This window comes from Pavona decussata, unplaced genomic scaffold (genome assembly GCF_977016875.1).
Source record: "Pavona decussata unplaced genomic scaffold, jaPavDecu1.1 SCAFFOLD_281, whole genome shotgun sequence".
Taxonomy (NCBI): domain Eukaryota; kingdom Metazoa; phylum Cnidaria; class Anthozoa; order Scleractinia; family Agariciidae; genus Pavona; species Pavona decussata.
In genome coordinates, this window is record NW_028145682.1 from 100,871 (window position 1) to 123,038 (window position 22,168).

General features: G+C 37.9%; 1 protein-coding gene across 5 annotated transcripts in view; it reads left to right on the forward strand.

The window, feature by feature from the left end:
* LOC146455207 (uncharacterized) overlaps positions 1–12,579 on the forward strand; it is a 56,081-nt gene extending 43,502 nt beyond the window's left edge. For all 5 annotated transcript variants that reach the window (XM_085094511.1, XM_085094512.1, XM_085094513.1 and 2 more), the window contains exons 15-22: positions 806–998; positions 2,222–2,482; positions 3,257–3,320; positions 5,023–5,144; positions 5,709–5,849; positions 6,932–7,115; positions 7,295–7,509; positions 10,329–12,579. In XM_085094511.1, coding sequence (XP_084950637.1) covers positions 806–998; positions 2,222–2,482; positions 3,257–3,320; positions 5,023–5,144; positions 5,709–5,849; positions 6,932–7,115; positions 7,295–7,509; positions 10,329–10,451 — 1,303 coding nt within the window. In that variant the 3' untranslated portion in view covers positions 10,452–12,579. The remainder of the gene's footprint in view (positions 1–805; positions 999–2,221; positions 2,483–3,256; positions 3,321–5,022; positions 5,145–5,708; positions 5,850–6,931; positions 7,116–7,294; positions 7,510–10,328) is intronic.
* The last annotated feature ends 9,589 nt before the right edge of the window (positions 12,580–22,168 follow it).

Sequence of the window (22,168 nt, forward strand, 5' to 3'; positions counted from 1 at the left end):
ATTCCTTTTTTAAATAAAGAAATATTACTTTCCTTACCTCAACTTTTATATTCTTTTATCTAATATCAGTGCTCGTTCATTGCTTTTGATTACTTTTCGTTCAATTTTGGCGCTTTCCTGAAGTTTTGGGAAAATCCAGAAATTCAAGATGGTGGATCCAAAATAGTCGCCATTTGTCAACCATGGCGTAATTTTCACATCATATGACATCAACGTTTTGCGATTGTGGACCTCAATGGAAACATGTTTGGGACGTACTATCTATCCTCCAAGCGTCATTTTCTTAGACGGCTTCGGGCCTTGGACGTTTATGACCTGTTTTCAATATCCAATAAAAAGTTGTTGAACTTTACATTACTTTCAGAATGTGTATTTACAACCAAAGTCTACTAACTATGCCACAATTAGGCATCAGTTTTAATGAAAACTCGAATCGTAAAAACAAGCAAATGCAAGATGATTTTCCGCTGTGTCCCAAGGTTCTCTGGTAGTAGTTTTCAATGAAAGGAAAATTGTGTTTTAGCTTTGAATGAGTTTGTGTGAAACTTATCAAGAGTAAATTTCCCACATTATTTGAGAAGTGAACAAATCAACGGTAAGGTGGCGTTTGTCGATTGTCGTTGCGCGCTCTGCTAAGCCTCCCATTTTTAAGACTAAAAAGTATCGCTTAGGAAAAGCAAGTAATCGTCTATCAAGCAAGGAAGTAGTCCATTTCATAGTTTTCTTGGCTGCTATACCAAAAGAAGGAAAACTGTGCTAAGGTAGTTTTTCTGTATTTTTTAATCTGTTCATACTTTGCTTTCAGTTGGTGGAAGATATTTACCCACCTGGGCTTGTCTGTGCTGGAGTTGTCAGATGGCTTGGATTTCTTCAAATCAGCGGATTCCTTCTCATACGTTGTGTCCCATGTTTTATTTGCTGCTTATCTTGTCCTGGCACTCATCCTCCTCATCAACATGTTGATTGCATTGTTGTCTAACACTTATCAGCGAGTGGAGGTCAGGGAACATTTATTCAGTTATTGATTTAAAACACTTCGCTTCATGTCCAAATGTTGTTCTTTATTTGTCGAGTATAAAAAGATTTCAAATACTCAAACACATTTTAAAAGTATCTGTCCATGATACAACCAGGCAGGACCCAGGTAGCAGGTGATAATACTCAAAGCACCGATTTGGTTCAAACTTGGCAGAAACATTGAGTGTCATGAACATAATCATGCGTTAAAACGTCGAGTCAAAATATTTCACTGTAAGAGAGTATTGGTAAAAACTGAAAAATGGCCATTATGGCACAAAATTGGGCACAATAATTAGTCAAATTCAATTGAGTGAATAGAATTGCGATCTGGGAATGAAACCAACTGGATTGTATTCCCATTCATCAGGCTTGTAGCATAGTGAGTTATTTCAATCGGTTCCTTCAACTTTGTTATTTAGGTTGTTTAAGTCATTTTCAGGAGAACCTAAAATTCGACTTTTTGTACCCATGGTACATGGTACAAGCTTAGATGACTTTAGATGTCAGTTATGCTCTAAATGGAATCAATATGCAGTTCTCTGGTTCATTTTTGGAAACAAAAACAGTATATTCTGATGATTTTAATCAGTTGATGACAATGACGGATCCGTGTTGAAATAATCGAGGCATATGGACGATACGATCAACCGTGCTAATTGGATTCGATGATGGCTGTGATACAAAAATGGTAGCTAGGATGGAGCCTGAAGCTCTGAGGAGACATGTATCAGCCATTGCCATTTTTAGGTCTTACTATGCGTTAATGTGCGAAACACCTTGCTGTTAATAGCTTGATTAAACTAATCTTAACCCAGTTATTTCGCCAACTTTGTCATTGTTATTGTCAGAAAAAAATGCTTTATTGAGCTATATTGTTTTTTTGCATCATGAATTTTAATGAAATAGACAAAAACCGCTCAGGTGGTAATACATATTTGCTTCATACCAACAAACTATTATTTTGCCTAAAAATTTCAATTTCTTGCATATTTTGAAGGTTATGATATGCCTCTTCAATCTAATAGTTAAGTTACATAGTAAGCTTGTTGGCCATTAGAGATATTTGGGTACAAAAAGCCGACTTTGAGGTTCTCGTGAAAATGACTTAAACAACCTCTCACTTCAGGTTCAGGCAAATAGAAATGAAGAATAAAAATTCCCCCTGTTGAAAGTCTCTAAAATGCTTTTTTTTTTTGCCTAGGACAATTCACGAAACGAGTGGGCATTTCAAAAAGCCATTACGATTCAGACGTATCGTAACTATCATCCCATACCTGTGCCTTTCAACATCGTTTCTATTTTGGCTGTGGTTGTCTTGCGGCTATGTCAAAAATGTAAAGGTGTGATAAAGAAAGCCACTAAACGACACGAGTCAGACGTGGAAAATGAAACCGATGGCCCCTGTTTAAAGAGGGAAGCATATAAAGAAAAAGAAAAGGCCCAAGAGGATAAATTCGATGAAGTAAGTTAAAGTGCCTATTACGGTTTGTTAGTTTATGAACTTCTCGGTCTAAACATGTGAGCTTTACTGGATAAAACCTTCTCAATCCGCAATTATGATCCCTGAAAGGTTCGAATTTAGCGCCTGAAAGTGTCTCCATTTTGTGCGCGGCCAAAACGATCGTATTACAAGGTTGTTAAGTAGAAAATACTTTGTTACACACGTGTGTCATGGCGGCGAAGGGAGTTTCTTCGATCTCGGCGACTTATTATGTGGCTGGTAACTCCAATATGACAACCTGCACGAGAAAAACTGGCATGCCGGGAATAAGTTTAAATTACTTACCGAGAGACGAAAAACTACGGCAGAAGTAGATTCGGTTTGCCTGAATTCACAGGAAAGATTCAAGCCATTGGTCTCAAAGGCGAAAGACAACGATGATCAGATGTGTGTGGATATATTACATTCTCAATATCCGTGATAAACAAACATCCTGCATTCTTACTGCATTAAATCATGGGTACTGAGCAAGACCTTATCCGACAAATCTTCCTAGAGATCCATGGGAATTTCTAATGCTTGAAGCTGGGCTAAGCACCTTATAAAATCGCAACTTGCCTACTGACATTTTCATGTTTGATTTATTGTGGAAGCGTGGCAGTCCAAACACTGATGATTCATGTTTCTGGCCTAAATAGCGTCATATTTCGTACTGTCATCAAATTACATTTGAACTACAAGAACAAAACCTGCAGGTGTAAGTACTAACTTTTTATGTTCTTTTCTTTTTCCAAGATGGACCTGAAGTATCTTCTTGACAGATACAGGCTCAAATACGGGGATACATTTCCTCCTATACGTAAGTGTCACTTAGAAATAGCACATGACGTGCACACGGTGTGAAACGCATGCAAAAACACAAAGGCGATTAGCAATGAATTTCATTTTTGGTAGGATCGAAACAGAATAATGTGTATGGGTATTAAGACTCATTCCGAAAATTTATTTGAAACTTTCCAAGTACCTAAAAGAAACCAGCCCCTAGAAACAAAGTACTAGCTTGTCAACAATTGACCAAATACACAATTCAACTAAAAAAAGGCAACTCTGGATTTTTTTTTTTTTACGTTAAAGTTACATTTTTCCCTGGTGAGCATGTATAGGTATTTTTCTCAGCATAAAGTTTGTGGTTTGTTGCGAATGTTAAGAAAGGAAAGATCGTTTATATAGACCTTTTTTTTTTTCAAAATGGCTACCGTTCAAATTAACCCTTCATACCTCGTTCGTAAGCTCAAAAATCAAAATATTTTTTGCATTGAAAGAGGCAATTAGGGTTAATTTGAATGCAACAGAAAAAAAAAAAAAGAATATAGTAATTGTAAAGTAGAAGCCATTTTGGAATAAGGTTTTTACCTTATTAATAAAGCACATGATTTATCATATGGTTGGCAAGTAATCCTACACAAGGCAACTTTCGTTTCCTGATAATAGCAGTAACAGTAAGACGTAATAGTTTCCAAAATGACGGCGCGGGGGAGATTTAAACGCGAAATGGGCGATAATCATATCCAAGTTTTGGAACATAAAAATGCTAACTCTACTATTTCTAAAAAGTAGCATCAATTTGTTGCTTTGTGTGCAGGACCCCTAAAACCGCATATACATGCACCAAAAATTGGCACGGTACCCCAAAATTTTGGCACCGTACTGACGATTTTTGGGTACGGCAATGCCACTTATCGCCGTGTAAACGTATCTGTCCTGAACAAAGTTGAACACTGGCGCCCAAAATTTTAGGGGTGCCGCAGGTAGTCTGGGCAAGTTTAAATCGAGGCACGGTGCCAAAAACGTAGTTCTCTGTGCAGTGCACGATCAATTTTGCTGCGGTTACAACCGAGGCGCATTTGTTGCCTACACAAAAATGGCAAAGAATGCAACAAAAGATCGCCAAAAAAGAATCGTGGAATTGCCTGATCTAACGAGGCCACAACACTATTGCCATTAAGAGACCCTACTTTTCAAACTGTGCTTTTCTTCTTGTCTTACTTATATTTTTTGGTATGGCGTGGTATTTCGTCCTTCAATCGTTGATGATGTACGGTGCGGTGTGAACTTTTAAAAAATCTGGCGGTAAACAACCAGGTTTTTAATATTTTCATCCATTTTGAAGAGAAATACAGACACAGGTACAGGTACGGATACAGATACAGGTACGGCGCTGCCACTTATCGCCGTGTACACGTATCTGTCCTGAACAAAGTTGAACACTGGCGTCCAGAATTCTAGGGTAAACAACCAGAGTTTTAATTTATTCATCCATTTGGAAGAGAAATACAGATGGATTTAAGATAAATGTAAGGCCGGTGCCGTTACAAAACTGGGAGCGTTCCGAGTACGAGGAAAACTTTAACATTTTGGTCGTGTAAATTGGGAGTGCCGTGCTCAAAACTTAAGGCGCCGTGCCGATTTATTTTGCGCGTTTTAATGGGGTTTTAGAGTTTAAAATTGTCTGATAACAACAATGACGATTTAAATCCTAGGAATTTGTTTTCTTTTCATAGAAAAACTTGATCAAGTACTTGATGACACAGAGAACACAGAAAGCATCGTAAATCAGCTTCTTTACAGAACTTTCACAGGACAACAAAACTTCGATAAAGCTATCTTGCCCACTGGTGAAAAGGTACGGATGTTTGACAATAGCTTTTAACATGTGTGGCAATTAATGCGAGGACTGTCTCCTTAAAATTGATCATCCAGATCAATTAGCCATCACATCTAAGCTACCTTTCTCCATGTACTAACTGCACGTTTGACATCCTGCGTATGAACGGCTGTAGAGTGTCTAACTGTGCTGTAAATTGTCGGAATAAAAATTCCCGTCGTAACTGCAGCCACGAGACTTCAACAAGGCTTTTACATGCAGTTGATTTTACTTCCTTAATTAGTTACTCCTACTCCTATTCTTAAACCTAACAAATGGATCAATGGATGTTCAAAGTTTGAAATGAAGCTTATCCGAGAGCTGGCTGAAAATAATTATAAATAGTTACTTTGACTTTGTCGTCATTCTGCACCATTTTTCAGTTCTATACTTTTAAATGCTTCAAAACATTTAACTTGAAACCTGAAAACTGATCGTACTTAAAGAGAGTAGCTTGTTAACTAAAGTGTGGTCTACTCGTTGTTCTCAATAATTTTCATGAAATGATTAGAAAGCTTTTAATTACTACTATTTTATTCCTAGGCTTGGGAAACCCATTCCGCCATAAAAGTCGACGGTTTGTATTTATCCTGTCAACCGCTCGCTATGAAGTCTTTTGATCTTGAAATTGAATGTGGTGCCAGATACCTCACTCCTTTTTCTGAACAGTTTCCTCATTTTGAGGTAAGCATGCTAATGAATTCAAAAAATAATTGAAAAACGTATGTCGGTCAAAAAAGAATTTGAAAACAGTTCAAACTCAAACAAAAGTCAATTACACGTAAGTAAAGGGTAGAAACAGACGTAGAACGTCTTCCTTTTCCCAAGAACTTCCTGTAATATACGTTACTCGGTGAAAACCGTGAGAGTTTATATAGCTAATGAAATATTTCATTCGAGGTCCGGAATATGAATTTGCATAACAACATGTACATGTTCTCCTTTCCAAACCACAGCCTTCGTAAGTCACTTTGGCTTTGACTCGTAACCTCCTTGGTTCACCGACGATAATCATTATTAAATATATTATGGCAAAGTAAAAAAAAAATAAATTTGTGTCCCTTGTGATGTGCTGTTTAAGCAGAAAAATTTTTTTTTTCTCTGTGTTTCATTAACACAAGCCAACCAGTTTCCTTTATCGAAGTCATTTGTTGAAAGTTTGCGACATTACATTATGTGAATAAATTGTTTCTGGATAGTTGAGAAATTTATTTTGCCACCCGCAAAAGCAAATTTTGATCAACGAAATACCACTAAACAACCACAAGATATTGTCCGTTACATGACACTTCAAATATGTAATGTTGGTGTCAGTATGCACTCATTATGATGTTCTATTTCCCAACTGTGGACGTCCGATGAGAACCTCACCTAACTGCGTGTGGGTTCCGTGCAGGTGTCGGCAACTGTCTGTGTGTACGTGGGTGTGTTTGTGTGGGGAGGCTTGGGGGTTGAGATTCCTTAACAATGAACAAAAACAGGATTTAAGGTACTCCAAGGTTAGAAGATTCCGAGGACTCAGGTGGCAATACTAGGTTTTTATCCCGAAATGAGTGGGTTAAATAGGCCACTTCCTATTTGCTTTGAAATAATATGAACGCGAGGCTCAGTGGAGAGCTTTTCATGTAAAATTTCGTTTTGTTTGCACATAGATAAAAACTGCACGAAGCCTTGCGTCCATTATGAGGTTTAAAGCGACTCGGAAATGGCCTATTGGTTTAGGCAATGTGAATTATGTCATCATATTTCTCGCCTTACTTATATAGGTAATGATTGTGGAAACTGGCGAGACAAAGTGGCTCGGACTAGGAGTGGTTTTTAAAGATTACGACACAACTGCTTTCCCAGGATGGCGTAGAGGAACTGTGGGATACCATACCGATGATCGAAAAATCTTTGACGCTGATTACAATTATCTAGTTCATCCAGCCAAGATAACTACATTGACTGGTAAGATCAGAAAGTTTTTGCATTGTTTTGTTTTGCCAGTTTTGTTTTTGTGCTTGTTAAATTGTTTGTGTTTTTCACATGCACTCATAAGGGGATAGCATTTAACGTCGTTAACTTGTTTCTGTTTTTAGATATAATCATTAGACATTTCCTAACAGCAGTACTCTTGTCTAACTTAGGATGTGCAGCCGTCCGTCGAGGTGATGTGATTCGATGTACGGTGCTGTTTGAGGAAAAACAATGCGAAGATGGAAAAGTCCGAGTTCCAGTTCAGTTTTTTGAGAATGGGAGCAAAGTAATTCCACAAGACAAAGTCACATACATCGAGTACGAGCAAGACGAGGAACTCTACCCTTACGTCGCTTTTAAGTATGCGAATACCGTGTTGGCTAAGGTAAGAATATCTCTATCGAGTGAGTGAGTGGGTAATGAGAGAGAATTGAACGAAGTAAGGGAAAATATCAACAAAGGGGCATCTGTTTGTGCGTTTCTATCATTTTAATTCCATTTGAAATTCACATTGATTGGTAAAATACATCATTCGGGTTCACCGATCAATCTAAGCGCCTAAAATGTATAATGCCTCAAACATTGTAGCTTCGTTTGCTCAAGGCTCCAATTCAAAAAGAACGATATTTGCGAAAGTGTTCTATGCCTATTAGTAAATGAGAAATTCACTACTCTTCTTTTAACCTGAAATCCTGTGCCTTGTCTTCTCAATCTAAGGCGAGAGTAAAAACCAAGCGTCTTAATCGGGATTATTTGATAATTCGTCCTCCAATAATGCACTAACATGCCGCATGGCACAAGCCTGCTAATAACAATGATTTGTAATACTGATAATAACAGCAACAAGAAGAGAACTCTAAAATTGCTCTAAATCCCAATGTTGAAATCAAAATCATTGAGAATCTGAGAATGCGTATGTCAGAGATTTTACAAATTGACGATTCTTATAATTTTAAGTGTGGGAATAACGTTCCTTTATTTGCGTTTCTTGGTTGCTAAAAGAAATCTTGGATCACATCTTTAGTTTGATCAGGAAAGATTACTTGCAAGAGAGGTGATCGAAAGGCTGAACAGATCATCGTGAGTGTTTGACTGATGATGGTGGATTCTATAAACGATGTTTTCGAATTATTCATTGGTCTCATCAAGTTCAGTTTTCGTCGATTCAGAAATACCACGATAGGCTTCTTCTCTTGTAAAGCATCTTCAATCTTCATCTTCAACACGAGCCATTTTGAATAAAAATTAAAGTTAAGTGTTCGCCCACTGATTTTTGTCGCCATTCCTTTAAAATGCAGTCTTTCCGTTTTCAAATTATGCGCACCAGCGCGTCGCTGTACATGTCATGTTAATGTGATGCTTTCACTATATGAACATTAATGATGTGCGGATATTCTGCGACATGGTCTCTACAGCAATGGTTGTGCCTAGAATGTATACTCCAAAACATGGCCAGACGTTTATATTTACACGACATGATGTAGTATTTTGAATCCTGGTAGTTCTGACGTAAATGAGGAAAGAAATCCATCTGTGTAGCATCGAACGAAAAAAATAAGGCTCTATTTTCCCACCTTCATCCAAAAAGCATTCCGTGCGTTTACTTTTGTTTGTTTGCTGTCGTTGTTGTTGTTTTTCTGTTAACAAACGCTTCTGTTGTTAACTCCTCAATCTGAATTGGTTAAGCAGAATATTCCGGCTGGTGTGAATACCTTTTATATTCAGGCCGCGTGCGTCATCAACCACAAAGGGTGCCTTTTCCTTTGTTCTGTAGCGCACGATGGATCTAGCGAGCGGTGAGGCTGCGAGCCACGAGTTCACTTTTGTAATTTGCATAATATAACCGCCACTTAGCGCGCGTGATCTGAGGAGACAAGTACGATTGCTCGCAGTCTGTATTTTTTTGTTTTTACCTATTTTTAATCTTAGGTTGAAAGAGATCTACATTTTCTTCCTGGATTTGTTAAAGAAAAATAGCATTCGGGCATTCGCTCGTTGGCTCTTCCAGCCGTTTTCCAGGGAGTTGATACACTTGGTTTACAAGATCTCTTCATAGATTCTATATTAGTTCAATGGTTTCCAACAGGAAAACCATAAGGGGTAGACCCGGGTAGATAAACTAGCTTTATGTGCAAAAAATTGGCAAAACTCGGCAACAGTAAGTACCTTTAGCCTCAAGAAAAGCGATAACTTAACAATCAAAACAACATGGTGGCAGGCGCGAGGTCATCTCCTTTGACATAGCTACAAACGCGAACAAACGCTTTAACTTGAAAAGCAACTTAACCAGCACTAAGCCAATTTACTCCTCTAACTTCAAAACGAATTTAAACCGGGAAAAAAAGTATCCCAGACTTCACTAACAACGAAATTTTCAACAGGCTCACCTCTCCGGACTGATCAGCGTTCGTGGACGTGAAAACTACTGATCAAAGGACGCATTCTGATTGGTCAAATTTCGTGACGCTTAACGCCTGTTGTGTATTCAAAACAAATTAAAACAGACAAATGCAATCGATTTGTTTCTCCTAAACTTATTGGTTCGAATTTCTTTGAGCATACAAAATATGTGTACTCCGCAAAACGCCGGAAATTTGTCTTCAGTTCGTTGTGGAAACTTTCAACGAAGGGAGTTGTATTTCTAACGACTTGGCTAACTCTCTGAAAATATACATTGTAAAACAAACGACAAGGGTTTCAGCTTTACAGTATTTTTATTTTAATTTTATTTTTACAGTGTTAATTAACCCTAAAATAACTGTTAAATTGTGAAAAAAAGCCTTAGGTCTTTAACCTTGCTTTGGGGTACCCATTCTAATTAGATCACAACCCTAACGAACACAGCAATGGAGGTCTCAAAAGACAGCGAATTTTTTTTTTTTTTTGATAACTTCTGGATTCCTGACTTTATAATACTCTATGATTGTTTTGGAGGAAACAAATACAAACGCATTATTTTGCTAGTTCTTGTGGAATCATTTGTTCAATAGCACAATTACAGCCAACAAGAATTCGCCTTCTTCTTATTACTTATCATGATTTGGCTTCGAGTGCATCTAGTTGTACATGGATATATTTTTTTTTACAATTTAAGCATATTCCTCGTCTAAATACTTGATTAACTGTGTGTGAATTTCAATTACTAACTCTCCTTTTCCTGGTTTCGCTTCACACCATAATGACAATTTTAATGGCTCTTTTCAGATGTGTCCGAGGGAAGATATTGAGTGCCAATGCTCAAAAATGCAGGAATCTAAACTTGCTAAACTACAGGAAACCCTAGATGCCGTGCTCCTAAAGTTGGGCGAAAAGAAAGACGAAGAATAAATGAGCGAAAGATCAAAAGAAAAGGAGAAGCTGTGCATAAAAAGGAAAGACTCAAAACTGAAGGACTGTAATGCTACATTATGTTGTGGGGTAAAATCGACCACTTTTTTTTCTGCTTTGTTTTTCCTTGTGCAACGGGGCCATTTATAACTAATTTTAAAAGTTCTATACAGAAACAAGGTAGCGATGTTTCGAGGTAATAAAGACAATTCACAGGGGCACTCAACCATTCCGGTTGGTGAATATCTGTTAAGAAGGCCTCAATCGCCTCAAAAATTTGATTTCAGTAAAATTGAAACTTAAAACCTAGAAGCACTGGAAACTGATTCTTTTGGTTTTTACTTCGCTAAAAATGAGGAAAAGGACAGCTAGCAAATTCGGGCTATAAAATTAATTTCGCTTACCTATCAATAAACTTTCTGAAACTAAAATTTTAAGCTATAGCATCCGAACAGATACTGTAGTAGTTTACTCAAATATGCCTTTAAAATAGGACACATAACGATCTTAGAACAGAGAAGACAACGTTTTGAGTATTTTTTCTGTAAAATTTTCTCGTTGAATGCCCCTGAAATCATTTTACATTATATGAAATACGATAGCGAGTCAATGGATGACAGTAAGGATAAGCAAATATTTTCAGTCGCTACGCAAGCTCTTTTCTAAATCGGGCGTCGGAGAAACTAGCTACATTAGACTCTCGCCTTGCGGACACCTCGATATTACGGACACCCCGATAATATGGACAGCAGCTAATTCCCCGGTAAAAATAAATCATAGACGTTTGACTGAAATAAATCCCCGCTATGACGAACTTTCGCTATTAACGACACTAACTTGCGGTCCAGAGTGTGTCCACAGTAAAGGGAGTTGGTTGCAGTTGAAATTGTTAAAGAACAATAAAACAGTTGACAACTGTTACTATTGCATTAAACCTTGGTGGGAGAGAGAGGAAGAGAGTGAGGCAATCAAGAGCGTGGTCTCGCTAAATTGAAAACTTTAAAAAGACAAACACCGCCAAACTTTGTGACAGTTCCTAAAATGTTTGGTATGACATTTGATTGTTCACGTGCCATTTTCTCTCCATTGCAACCGCATTTTTACGGTCATTTTTTTTTTTTTTTTTGAAATTCGAATGTTTTCCAGGCCCCAGACGTTCAAAGCCCGACTAAGCTAATCCCGGATTAACGCAAACTTTGACTCGAGTTTAATTGCTAATCGATAAAAATTCTTTCAAAAGATTTTTGGCCCTCAATTTTTACTTGGACCTTTCTTTACCTTTAGCTCGAAATTAGGCTTTAAAAATCATTTTTAACGGGCGAGCTGAAAGCCTCAATTAAAATCTAATCGTGGATTAGCGTCAATCGGCTTTCGAACAACCCGGCCCAGAGGTTTTGGATATTAAATCAGGAAAACCAAAATGGCAGATTTAATATGGCGGCTGTCTCTGACTGCATCTCGATGATATGTATATATAAATTCAATGCATGGCTTGACTTCCTAAACTCTAAAATGTACATTTGTTGCTTTCGTAACTAGAGCCACATTCACATCAACAAAACTTATTCAATTAAACCAGGTTTAACGACATGAAAATCGGTAACAGCAAGTTGAACCATTGTCTTTGACATAGGATTCAAGTAAACTGCGACTTGTGCTTTCATTTGTGCTAAATCTTTAGTCGACAAAAATGCGAAAGCAGCTTTTATGAAGAAAAAAAAATTTAAACTGTGTTTAACTAAACAGTTTTTAAACGTGTTCAATCCTTGGTGTGAATGGGGCATAAGTTTGAGTTAATCTGATAAGCATCAGCATTTCAGTATAATGCTTGTATAAGTAACGTAATAAATAGTGTGGTGAAATGGCGCTGATATGCGTTCGTTCGATTGTGCGTAGAAAAAATACCTCAATAATCAGGTCAAAATATTTCTGTTTGTTGTTTTTGATTACAAAAGATGAAAGCTTAATCAAAAAGCAGTTAACGCTTTCAAACTATACAAGTAATTATCATTGTGTGTATAGTGCACCGCAATATTTAATGTAAAGGAAGTGTGTTATTTTTAGTTTTTTGACTTAGCTACTGCTGCTTTGTGCACCGCTTGAGTATAGATTAAAATTAAAAGAAGAATGTTGAGATATCTTCGTGATGAATTTTTAACGTGCAACGCAAACGCAAATGCAAGCGCAAGCGCAAGATAACACACGTGTGAACTACCACAACGCAAATGCAAACGCAAACGCAAGCGCCAACGCAAGAAATAGAAAAGTTTCATCTCCTTGTGTTTGCATTTCACACATGTGAACTGGGGAAACGCCAAGGGAAACGCAAGATGAAAAGTACTCGTTCTATGCCTCTACGGTTTACGTTCAAACCAAGATGGCGTCCTCTTCCGCCATCTTTAATCTCTTTCTCAGAGTCCTTGTTTAATGTCTTGTAGTCAAGGGTAATGCGGACTCTGGAAACAATATTGCCACCATCCGGGGATACTGAAATGCACGTGCGTATCTCATTCTGCCTGCGTTTGCGTTCGACGTGTAAACGTCGCTTGCTTTTGCGCTTGCGCTTGCGCTTGCGTTTGCGTTTCACGTGTGAACCAGCCTCAAGTGTTTGCACCATGTGTAGGCCTCTATGCACCCCGTTGATTTTATCGGCCATCTGTTTCTTATGACAATTACAGTCAGCTGTCGCCTTGCAGACACCCCGATAATACGGGCAGCAGCTAAATTCCCGGCAAAAATATATTACAGACGTTTCACTGAAATTAATTCTCGCTGTTACGGACCCTCGCTATTGAGGACACTAACTAGCGTTCCGGAGGGTGTCCGCAATAAAGTGAGTTGACTGTATAGCTAATGATACGTAAAAAAAAGAAAAAGAAAAACAACAACAACAACAACTACTGACTACTACAGCAACAACAGCAAACGAACAAAGAAACAACTGTGGAATCATGTTGTTATTCCAACTTTCTATTACCAAATTAACCGTTTTCTGTGGAGGCAATCGACTGCGCAGAGATGTTAACCCAAGCTGATTTTGGAGTGAAGAAAGGTGTAAAATGTCTAAGTGGTCGCACCCTAAGAATAGTTGTCTGTATTGGAATCCATAGGCGTCAAATTTATTTTCTGGGGAAATGGTGCTGCTCTATGCTTAATCAGGATCCCTCCGTGAGCATACAGCCTTTATCCGGTGGAAAGAAAATCAGCATTAGTCTTGGAAACTGAGTGGAAATACTGTAAAGAAACAACCGTGCTGAAAGCAAGCACTGTCTAGCCCTCGTGCAACTCTTTAAGGGCATTACTGAGCAATTTATTCTTACAACCTTTCTTTACCGGAAGGCCATAGAGTCAGCGTGCGCATTCAATCGGGCATTAGATACGACGGATTTTCCAGCCTTTAAGACGTTTGAGAAAAACGAAATCTCCTTTGATTACAATCAGCAAAGCCCTTGGTGCCCAAAGAAGCCGAAGTCGAAAAGATTGTAATATCTGGATCAATAATACATCCCACCCCAGGCAAAGTCCGAAACGCAAAACGTAGATGGCAGACTGATCCTAACGGCAGAGGTGACGAAAAATAAACAAAATGGTTAGAATAACTGAAATATAATAAAGTGGTAAAGTTATTGTACCCATTTTGTTTGTTTTTCGTTGCATCTGCCGAAATTATTTGCTGATCCAGGTCTACAAGAGATCCGACACCACTCATCGGTTTGTCGCTGTGGTGTTGCAAAAGTCTGAAACGTTATTTTAAAATCTTAAGACAGAAATTGGACTCGCGTTATAATGGAAGATAACCACCCCTGCTATCAAGAAAACGCCAATACTAGCAAATACTAAATTTGTTTCCTTAGATCACCTGATACTTTAACCATACGAGGCGAAATAAGATATCCCGCTGTGGCACGATTAATCTACCTGGCAAAAAATCGGGTGACTGGGACTACGAGATAAGTTTACCCGCAGAACCTGTTTTTTTTTTTTTTTTTTTTTTTCATAGAAACAGATTGATTGTATCAGATTTGCTCAAGCAAGAAAGCGATTTTTTTTTCTTTTTTCTTTTTATCCTTTGGTAAAATGAAGATGCAGAGTTGCGAACTCACCAGAAAACCAAGAAACCTCACGAATACAAAAGGATAAATGAAGGACTTGGAAATACCAAGAAAAAAATCCCAAAGAGACAAGAGCTGCAGTCTGTCGTCAAATCGAAAGCTCTCCAAGGAACCTGTCGTCAATGTATTGGCTACATGGAACCCTCAGCAACCTCATGTAAGCGGTAAACATGCCTATCGTGTGATTTTAATATGTAGTAGCCTTCCGGCCAAAATGGATAGTGCGAAAAACAATTACCAGCCGTGCCAGTAAAGCCCCCCCCCCCCCCCCAAAAAAAAAAAAAAAAAAAAAAAAATAATAATAATAATAATAATAATAATAATAAAATAACAACAACAGTAAAAAAATTGTTGTACTGTTCTCACTGAGCGAGACACGTTCGTGCCCGCTTTTATCATTTACGGATATTTGGAATTGAAGTTCACGTACCGGTGAAGGTGAGAAATATAGTCTAAAATAAGGAGCAGATCACTAATTCACAGATTGAGGAAACACTTATCGTGGCACATTCTGGGCTTGGGGACTCGACAGTAATAAGCATAACGAGAATGAGGGGGGGGGGGGGGTCAACTTCGTCCATGCACTCTTCCCTAGATTCCACTCTTCCCTTGATTAACAGAGAACCGTTAGCCAAACATTGTATGATGGTCTCAGAAATAGCTGCATGTTCAAATAAACGGAAACACTTGTTATTAGGAAAGATAGCTGTTGAACGTGTCTCAGAATTGTAAAATGAAAATCTCCTTTGAATGTCACGTTTGCTACGAGCGACCTGGACTGTCTGAGAATCAGGCTGATGTTCACTTGGAGAGTCAAAAAAATGCGCTGGCTGCATTCTTGGTTAAGGTTAACCCTAGCAAGCAATTACCCCATTCGGTCTTCAAATCGGAACAACTGATTTGCCAATAGATTAACTAAATTCGAGGCACATTCTACAATGAAAAAGATCAACAACGAAGAGGATAATGTCCATAACTAAAACAGTTATTGATCACTCGATATATGAATGCTGTTTCCTGTGGAGCCTCACCGAAAATCTATAAGCTTCTTAACTTGGCAAAACACAGCTGCTATTGCCTGTGAAGGTGCAGTCGTCCTTCAGGCCTGCAACTCTCAGTGATTCCCTCACAGGAGCGAGGGAGAACACTCCATAGCGTCTGGCACTTTTTTTGTATCTGAATCATCCAACAAAAGTTGACGTCACATCCGGTCAAATTGGCGTCCAGCAGCCTGCCTCGGCGAAGTCGAATGATGGTGTCTGGGTCACGCATGATTTCTTCGGATTTTTGAGCCATCAGTATCAGGAATTGTGAACTGTGGATATGAAAGATGTTGCAAAGATATTGCTTCGACATCATGAGCAAGGGTTTTCCAAAAGAGTGATTTTTTTCTATTGTTTTGACGGAAAATACGAGACAGCTAAGCGTAGTGTCATGGCGAAAATTTCACACTCACAAAACGAGTGGCGTTCAGACTTTTGGCTCTTGTGGCTTCTGATCGTTCGAAAGCTGAAATTTTAATAGCCTATCCCGTGTGAAACATAATGGAGGAGACATCGTCAGTCATAGTTTGCAGTGTTAACATCGGGAACCTAATTATCACTCGACGTGAAGTGTTGGAAGCCTGTATCATTGAAGCTGTTCCAATTGTCTTCGTTGTATTAAAGGGACTCGTAATCTTCGAGGTAAGTAAATGTAGTTATCTTCATTTCCAGTTCTTTTCTGCCGACGTGAGTACCTTTGCATGTGGGCTTTAGAGTAATAAGTCGGTTTTGTGCTTCCTAGCTCTTTTATAAAGACGCAAGTGACGTTTAATTAATAAATAGTTCATATCATGTTGTCCTACAAGTGCGGGCTTGAGGAGGGGCTTGAGTCAGAAAAATTAATGTATCTGCTTGGCCTGGTTCATATTGCTAGTGTGAGGCAGTTGTTAAAGTTATTGATGTCAAGCCATCGTAAACAATAAATTAAATAGCATTATTGCGAATGACATTATTTCTCAAGTATTGAAAGAAACAACCCCTTCACCCTTTACTTCATCTGCACTCTCACCACTTGGGTGCTCATGGGTTAAGGTCATTCGCCTAAAATAGAGCCTACACTCAGATTTTTTCCAAACTTTGCCCATATGTGGTTCACTATATGTAAACTGCAAAAATGAAATAAAAAGAGGGGGTGCCCATGCTTGTTCTTCAGCAACGAAGCATTGAAATATGGTGATTTCTGCATGTTTGGACAAAAAGGACTATAATAGAGCATTTGCCAAAAACACGAATTATTTTCTGAAGAGAACACTTAACAGCTCATTTCATAGAATTTTTTCCTCTTTCATAAATCACTTTCAAATGTGAAATTTGTTTGAAAACTATTCCTAACCAGTACTACCGAGATATTCAACAAAATAATCTAATTCTTTACTTCTGAAGCTAGACCAAAATGTCCATTGGCTAGATATTAGGTGCAAAATTTGATATTTCTAACACTAGGATTTTCCATAAATTTTCACGGTAGTTAGTAAACGATATTGTGGTCAGAAATCTGAAAAGAGAAAATAGGTTCACCGGGTTGGTTTTGCAGATATTTCACAAAGCAGTAGTAAATCGAGCTTCAAAACTGGTTTCTCCGCGAAGGGACTGGGGTGAGTCTTATGAAAACACCTTAATTTCCGCGCAAAATGCAAATTAAGAATTTTGTTGTTAGATGCAAGTCAGATTGAGTGATACTCAGTAGTTAGCTAGAAATGAGCGTAATTTTTTTTTATTTTGCCATTGTGCGCAGTACAGTTGCGCACTGCAAAACAGGGGAATGACCTTAAAGACTATTAAACGGAAAGTTAAACGACAAAGAGCCGATCAACGTGTGGTCCTTGTGGAAAATGTCGCACATGTCCCCGAACAAATTACAACAACAAAGCGAGTTTCAACTGCAAAATCTTTAAAGTTTACCGAGATATCGGGTAATATTTCGGTTTCCTGGTCGACAAGATTGAAGGCTAAGCTTGATAAATATTAAAGTGTATATGACACAAAATATTTTATTAGCTTACTAGGAAGGGCTTTCAAAATGATGAAGAATGACATTTATTTTATTGCGATAGCATTTTTGGTTGCCGAGTTATTCAAGATTTAGGCTTATGCAAATTAGACAACTTGTGACGTCACAAGACTGACACAAAATGAAGGGAAATCACAAAATTTGCAATATCTAAGCAAATACTACATCTACAGGATTGAAATTTTGCAGGGTTGATGTGCTGAGAGAACTACACATTGTGATAGTGGCTATGATGTCACCATAGCAACGTACTCGTTACCAGACCTCTACCTTCCCAAAATGACAAATGCCTTATATATTGCTCCACAGTCAAACAGAATTTCTTATACTTGTGCTGCGTAATGTCCATATTCCCTCATACCCACTGAATGAACATCAAGAGCAAAAAGCGCTTTTTGGGAAGGGAAACTCTGATTTTATCCTTTGGATGGTGAGGGCCTGGAGCCCATTGTGTTGCCATGGAAATGTCATAGTGGATCATATTATGAAACGTTGTGATGAGTATAACAACGCTACAAAGTCTCAGTTCTATACAGAAAAAGGCTTAAGAGATATTCCATTTTTTGTGATTTCCCTTCATTTTATGTCAGTCTTGTGACGTCACAAGTTGTCTAATTTGCATAAGCCTAAATCTTGAATAACTCGGCAACCAAGAATGCTATCGCAATAAAATAAATGCCATTCTTCATCATTTTGAAAGCTCTTCCTAATAAGCTAATAAAAGATTTTGTGTCATATACACTTTAAAGCGACTTTGCGTAACCAGTCGGCAAATTGACGAAGATATCGCTATTTCCCGTCACGAATTTTTTTTATTGCAGTCAATTGATAGGCATTTACACGAGAAATTTTGAACGTAGGGCACACGGTGCTAAAAGCTCACGTAAGCTCGGTCAAGTTCTGTCTCCGTTGTGATGTTTTTCACTGTTCCCGCGAGAGGCGTTCTGAGGTCAAGGTCAACCTTACAGATTTTAGAAGGTTCACTGTGATTGGCTTAGCGGCGGAAAGGAATGTGGCGCTTGAGTGAGCAGGCGTTTGTGGGGAAGAGGTAATACGAGTCCCCTAAAAACGACTGCGTGGGAGGCTGACAATAAACTAACTGCATGCAAGCTATTTATTCGGTGCTTTATTCATTTTACGAAGGCTTGCAACATTTCAAGTACCCTTAGAGAGGGTTTGCGCTGAATAAACTAAGTGCTTCGACAGACTGTCGTCAAATTGTTATCGAGAACTATTTTGTCGACGATCATAAGAAGTAGAAAAAAAAAATACTGCAACAAAATAGTTATCGACAACAAAATCAGTTGAGATAGTTATTGACAACTACAGTTTTCGACAACCAAACAATCAACTATCTAACTATAGCTGACTGACTGACTGACTAACTAACTAACTAACTAACTAACTACCTAACTAACTAACTAACTAACTAACTAACTAACTAACTAACTAACTAACTAACTAACTAACTAACTAACTAACTAACTAACTAACTAACTAACTAACTAACTAACTAACTAACCCACCGACCAAACTATTGACGGACTGACTGACTGACTGCCTAGGTAGCTTACTAAAGCAAGAAAGATATTTGAGCTTTTGCACCAATCTCTTGATTTGAATATATAAGTTAAAGTTTCAGTTTGGCTAATTGCTCAAAAAAAACTTTATAATTAACTGCATTGGCAGGATTGATAACTGTGTTTTAACATAACAGGGTGGAGGGAACTTCGTCCCAGGTAAACATGGCTGTGTGAACGGGTGTTGTCAACCGAATCCTTGTCTTGACGGAGGAGAGTGTCAAGAGATCTGCGACCCTAAAGATAAAAGATTTCGCTGCTTTTGCCCCGTGAACTACATTGGCAAACGTTGCGAAATTACGTGCTATGAAAGCTGCTTGAAGGCTTCAAAAGCGGGTGCCATTAAATGTGGTATCTTCGCTATATGTGACGGAAAGACCAAGATGGTCTTCAATACACATACTACGCGCGAACTGTATTAAAAAATCAACCCATTTTGTCAAACTTTGAAAAAAGTTGTAAATGGTATGGGTACCTAAATATTCGTGGAATTGATTGTTCTTCCTGTACTGCACTAACCAGTCAAAGAGAGGGACGTCCATGGTTTATAAATAGCTACTCTACCATAGGAAATGGTTGTCAATTTAACGGTAAGCCAGGAATGGGAAGCAGTGAACATAATTTTGGATGGTATCAAAACGGTAAAGTGAACCCGAACCACCGGTGCTCGTCTTCTCTTTCTTCCACCACTGAACACTGATTTGGCAGCAAGAAATAGATGCTTGGAACGATTGTATTTTTCAAACATTTACTATAAAACAAAAGCAATTACTGGAGACGTTTCGAGAAAACTCTGAGAAAAGGTTATAGGAAACTTTACAAAGAATATTGGGAACATATCTGGCTTTCCTAGCCCCAAACATATAAACTAGAGCACATTGACTAGTAGGCTAGCCGAAATGCCAGAATAATTATTCGCACCGTCTGAGCCTTTTGCGACGAGGAGACGGCCACATCAAAAGCCCTTGCAGTTTGAAAGGTGGTATAATATGAAGGTATCAGTAAGCATGCCTTCTATGAGAAGGTTTGTTTTCGAAAGATCCTCTGAAAAGGACGAAAACAAATACAAAAAAATAATAAAAAAATAAATAAATAGAATAAATAAATAAATAAATAGAAAATCTTCCTATTTTCTTTAACGAAATTAATAATTCTTTACAGTACCTTTCACATTTTTAAAATACTTTAGTCAACAGTTCTTCTAATGATTTTGGTCACTTTTTGGTCGCCTTTGGTGGCTTTTTGAGGTTTATAAGATTCCCGACACAGCTGTTTCGTCTTAAAGCATATTTAGTCTTTTGTCCCTTTCAACACTAAATTGACCGTTTTCCCATTCAGGGGCATGCATTTTAAAACATTGTTTCTCTACTACTGCATCTGATGATTTAAAATTCATATTAATGGCCGAAATGTGTGCCAGCTTATTCTACTGTCAAGGTGAAGAAAAACACAAGGCCATGTAACTGGTGCGATGGCGTAGGAACTGTGTCCGGTACTCTTGTTTTAAAAAAAAACAAGAAGAGGTACTACACAAATGACCCAAAAATAAAGGTTTTTTGAAGGTTCTGAATGTATGGTGTTTGTAGGCATTGTACGGATCAAGGCTTAGGTTGTAAGCGCGAAATAGGATGAATGTCTTCAAAGAAGGGCTTCGTTCAGGAAGCGCTCATGTTTCGTTATATGTGCTACATATAAAACAGGTGGTTTCTTTTTTCTTATTGTTTTTGGAGACTTTCCTGAAAACGTTTAAAATACTTTAAATGAGAAATTTGTTTGCGCTTATATTTGTTGAATATCTGCTTGTGTTATTGCCAAAGCGTCATAAAAGAGAAATAATAAATAAAAAAAGAATAATTATAAGACAAAGCAAAACAGAACGACGTACAAACAAAACTGGCAGGGAAAAAACTCTTGGAGTCTGTTAGCCTTAATTTTAGAATTTTCCAAATGACGCCATTAAATGTCCAAAACTTGGCAGTGAAACCACTCGCCTGCGGCTCGTGTTTTGAACATTTTTTGACGTCATTTTATGGTCTATAAAAGTATAGACCATAGAAAACTGCCGTCGATTTGTTAAATATAGGAAGCTGGAAATATTTTAATTTGGCTGTGATTACACGGTTGGGAGAAAATACCATCATCCTTACCTCTGTGATATGCTTCCTGTAGGGATGAGCTACATGCTAACATTCGTTTCCATAGGTCAAACTGACTTCTGCCACCTTATGAGGTTCGTTTTTATTTGTTGTGATGAGAAACTCCATATACATATACTAAAAAATTATCTGCATCTTCGGCAGCTAGTTCTCGTTGGTGTAATGGTTAAGGGTAGAAGAAATAAAGCAGACATCTCGGGTTAGGCTTACACTTAACTATTATGTTGTTCCCCTTCTTTTCCTCATAAGTTTGAAATAAGTTTCAGTTCATGTAATCTTAAGTGAATGTCCAAGGTCAGCTTGAGAGATGGAAACGAGTGTTAACGCACAGTTTAGTCTGGTAAATGTACTGTTAGCTTGTCAATATGTCCAGCAGCATAGCTGTTTTTCAAGTTTGGTTATCCTAGTAACCAAGAAAACTCAAATTGCACGCGTCACTTACTTGCTTAACTGAAAAAAAAAATAAATAAATAAATAAATAAAATGCAACAGAAAGACAAAAACCAATTGTTGACTCTACAAACTTAAATTGATATCGGTGTCGAAAACTTGCAGTTTGATGTTTGTATCAACGAACATTTCTTGGCAGATTTTGTTGGTTGAAAAGGCTTTCGTCGAGTAAATAAGAAAACACATTTTACTTAAATGAATTTTGTGACAAACACATCGAAAGAATAATTTTACAGAGATAAGACGTTATCTAAACAGAACTTTTTTTTCCGTAAGAGGAGCACTGGAATGTTCAATGTAAAGATTTCCCGGCCTTGAGCCTTCATTTTAAAGTTCATATTTAGGACTTTGAAAACCCGCGAGAA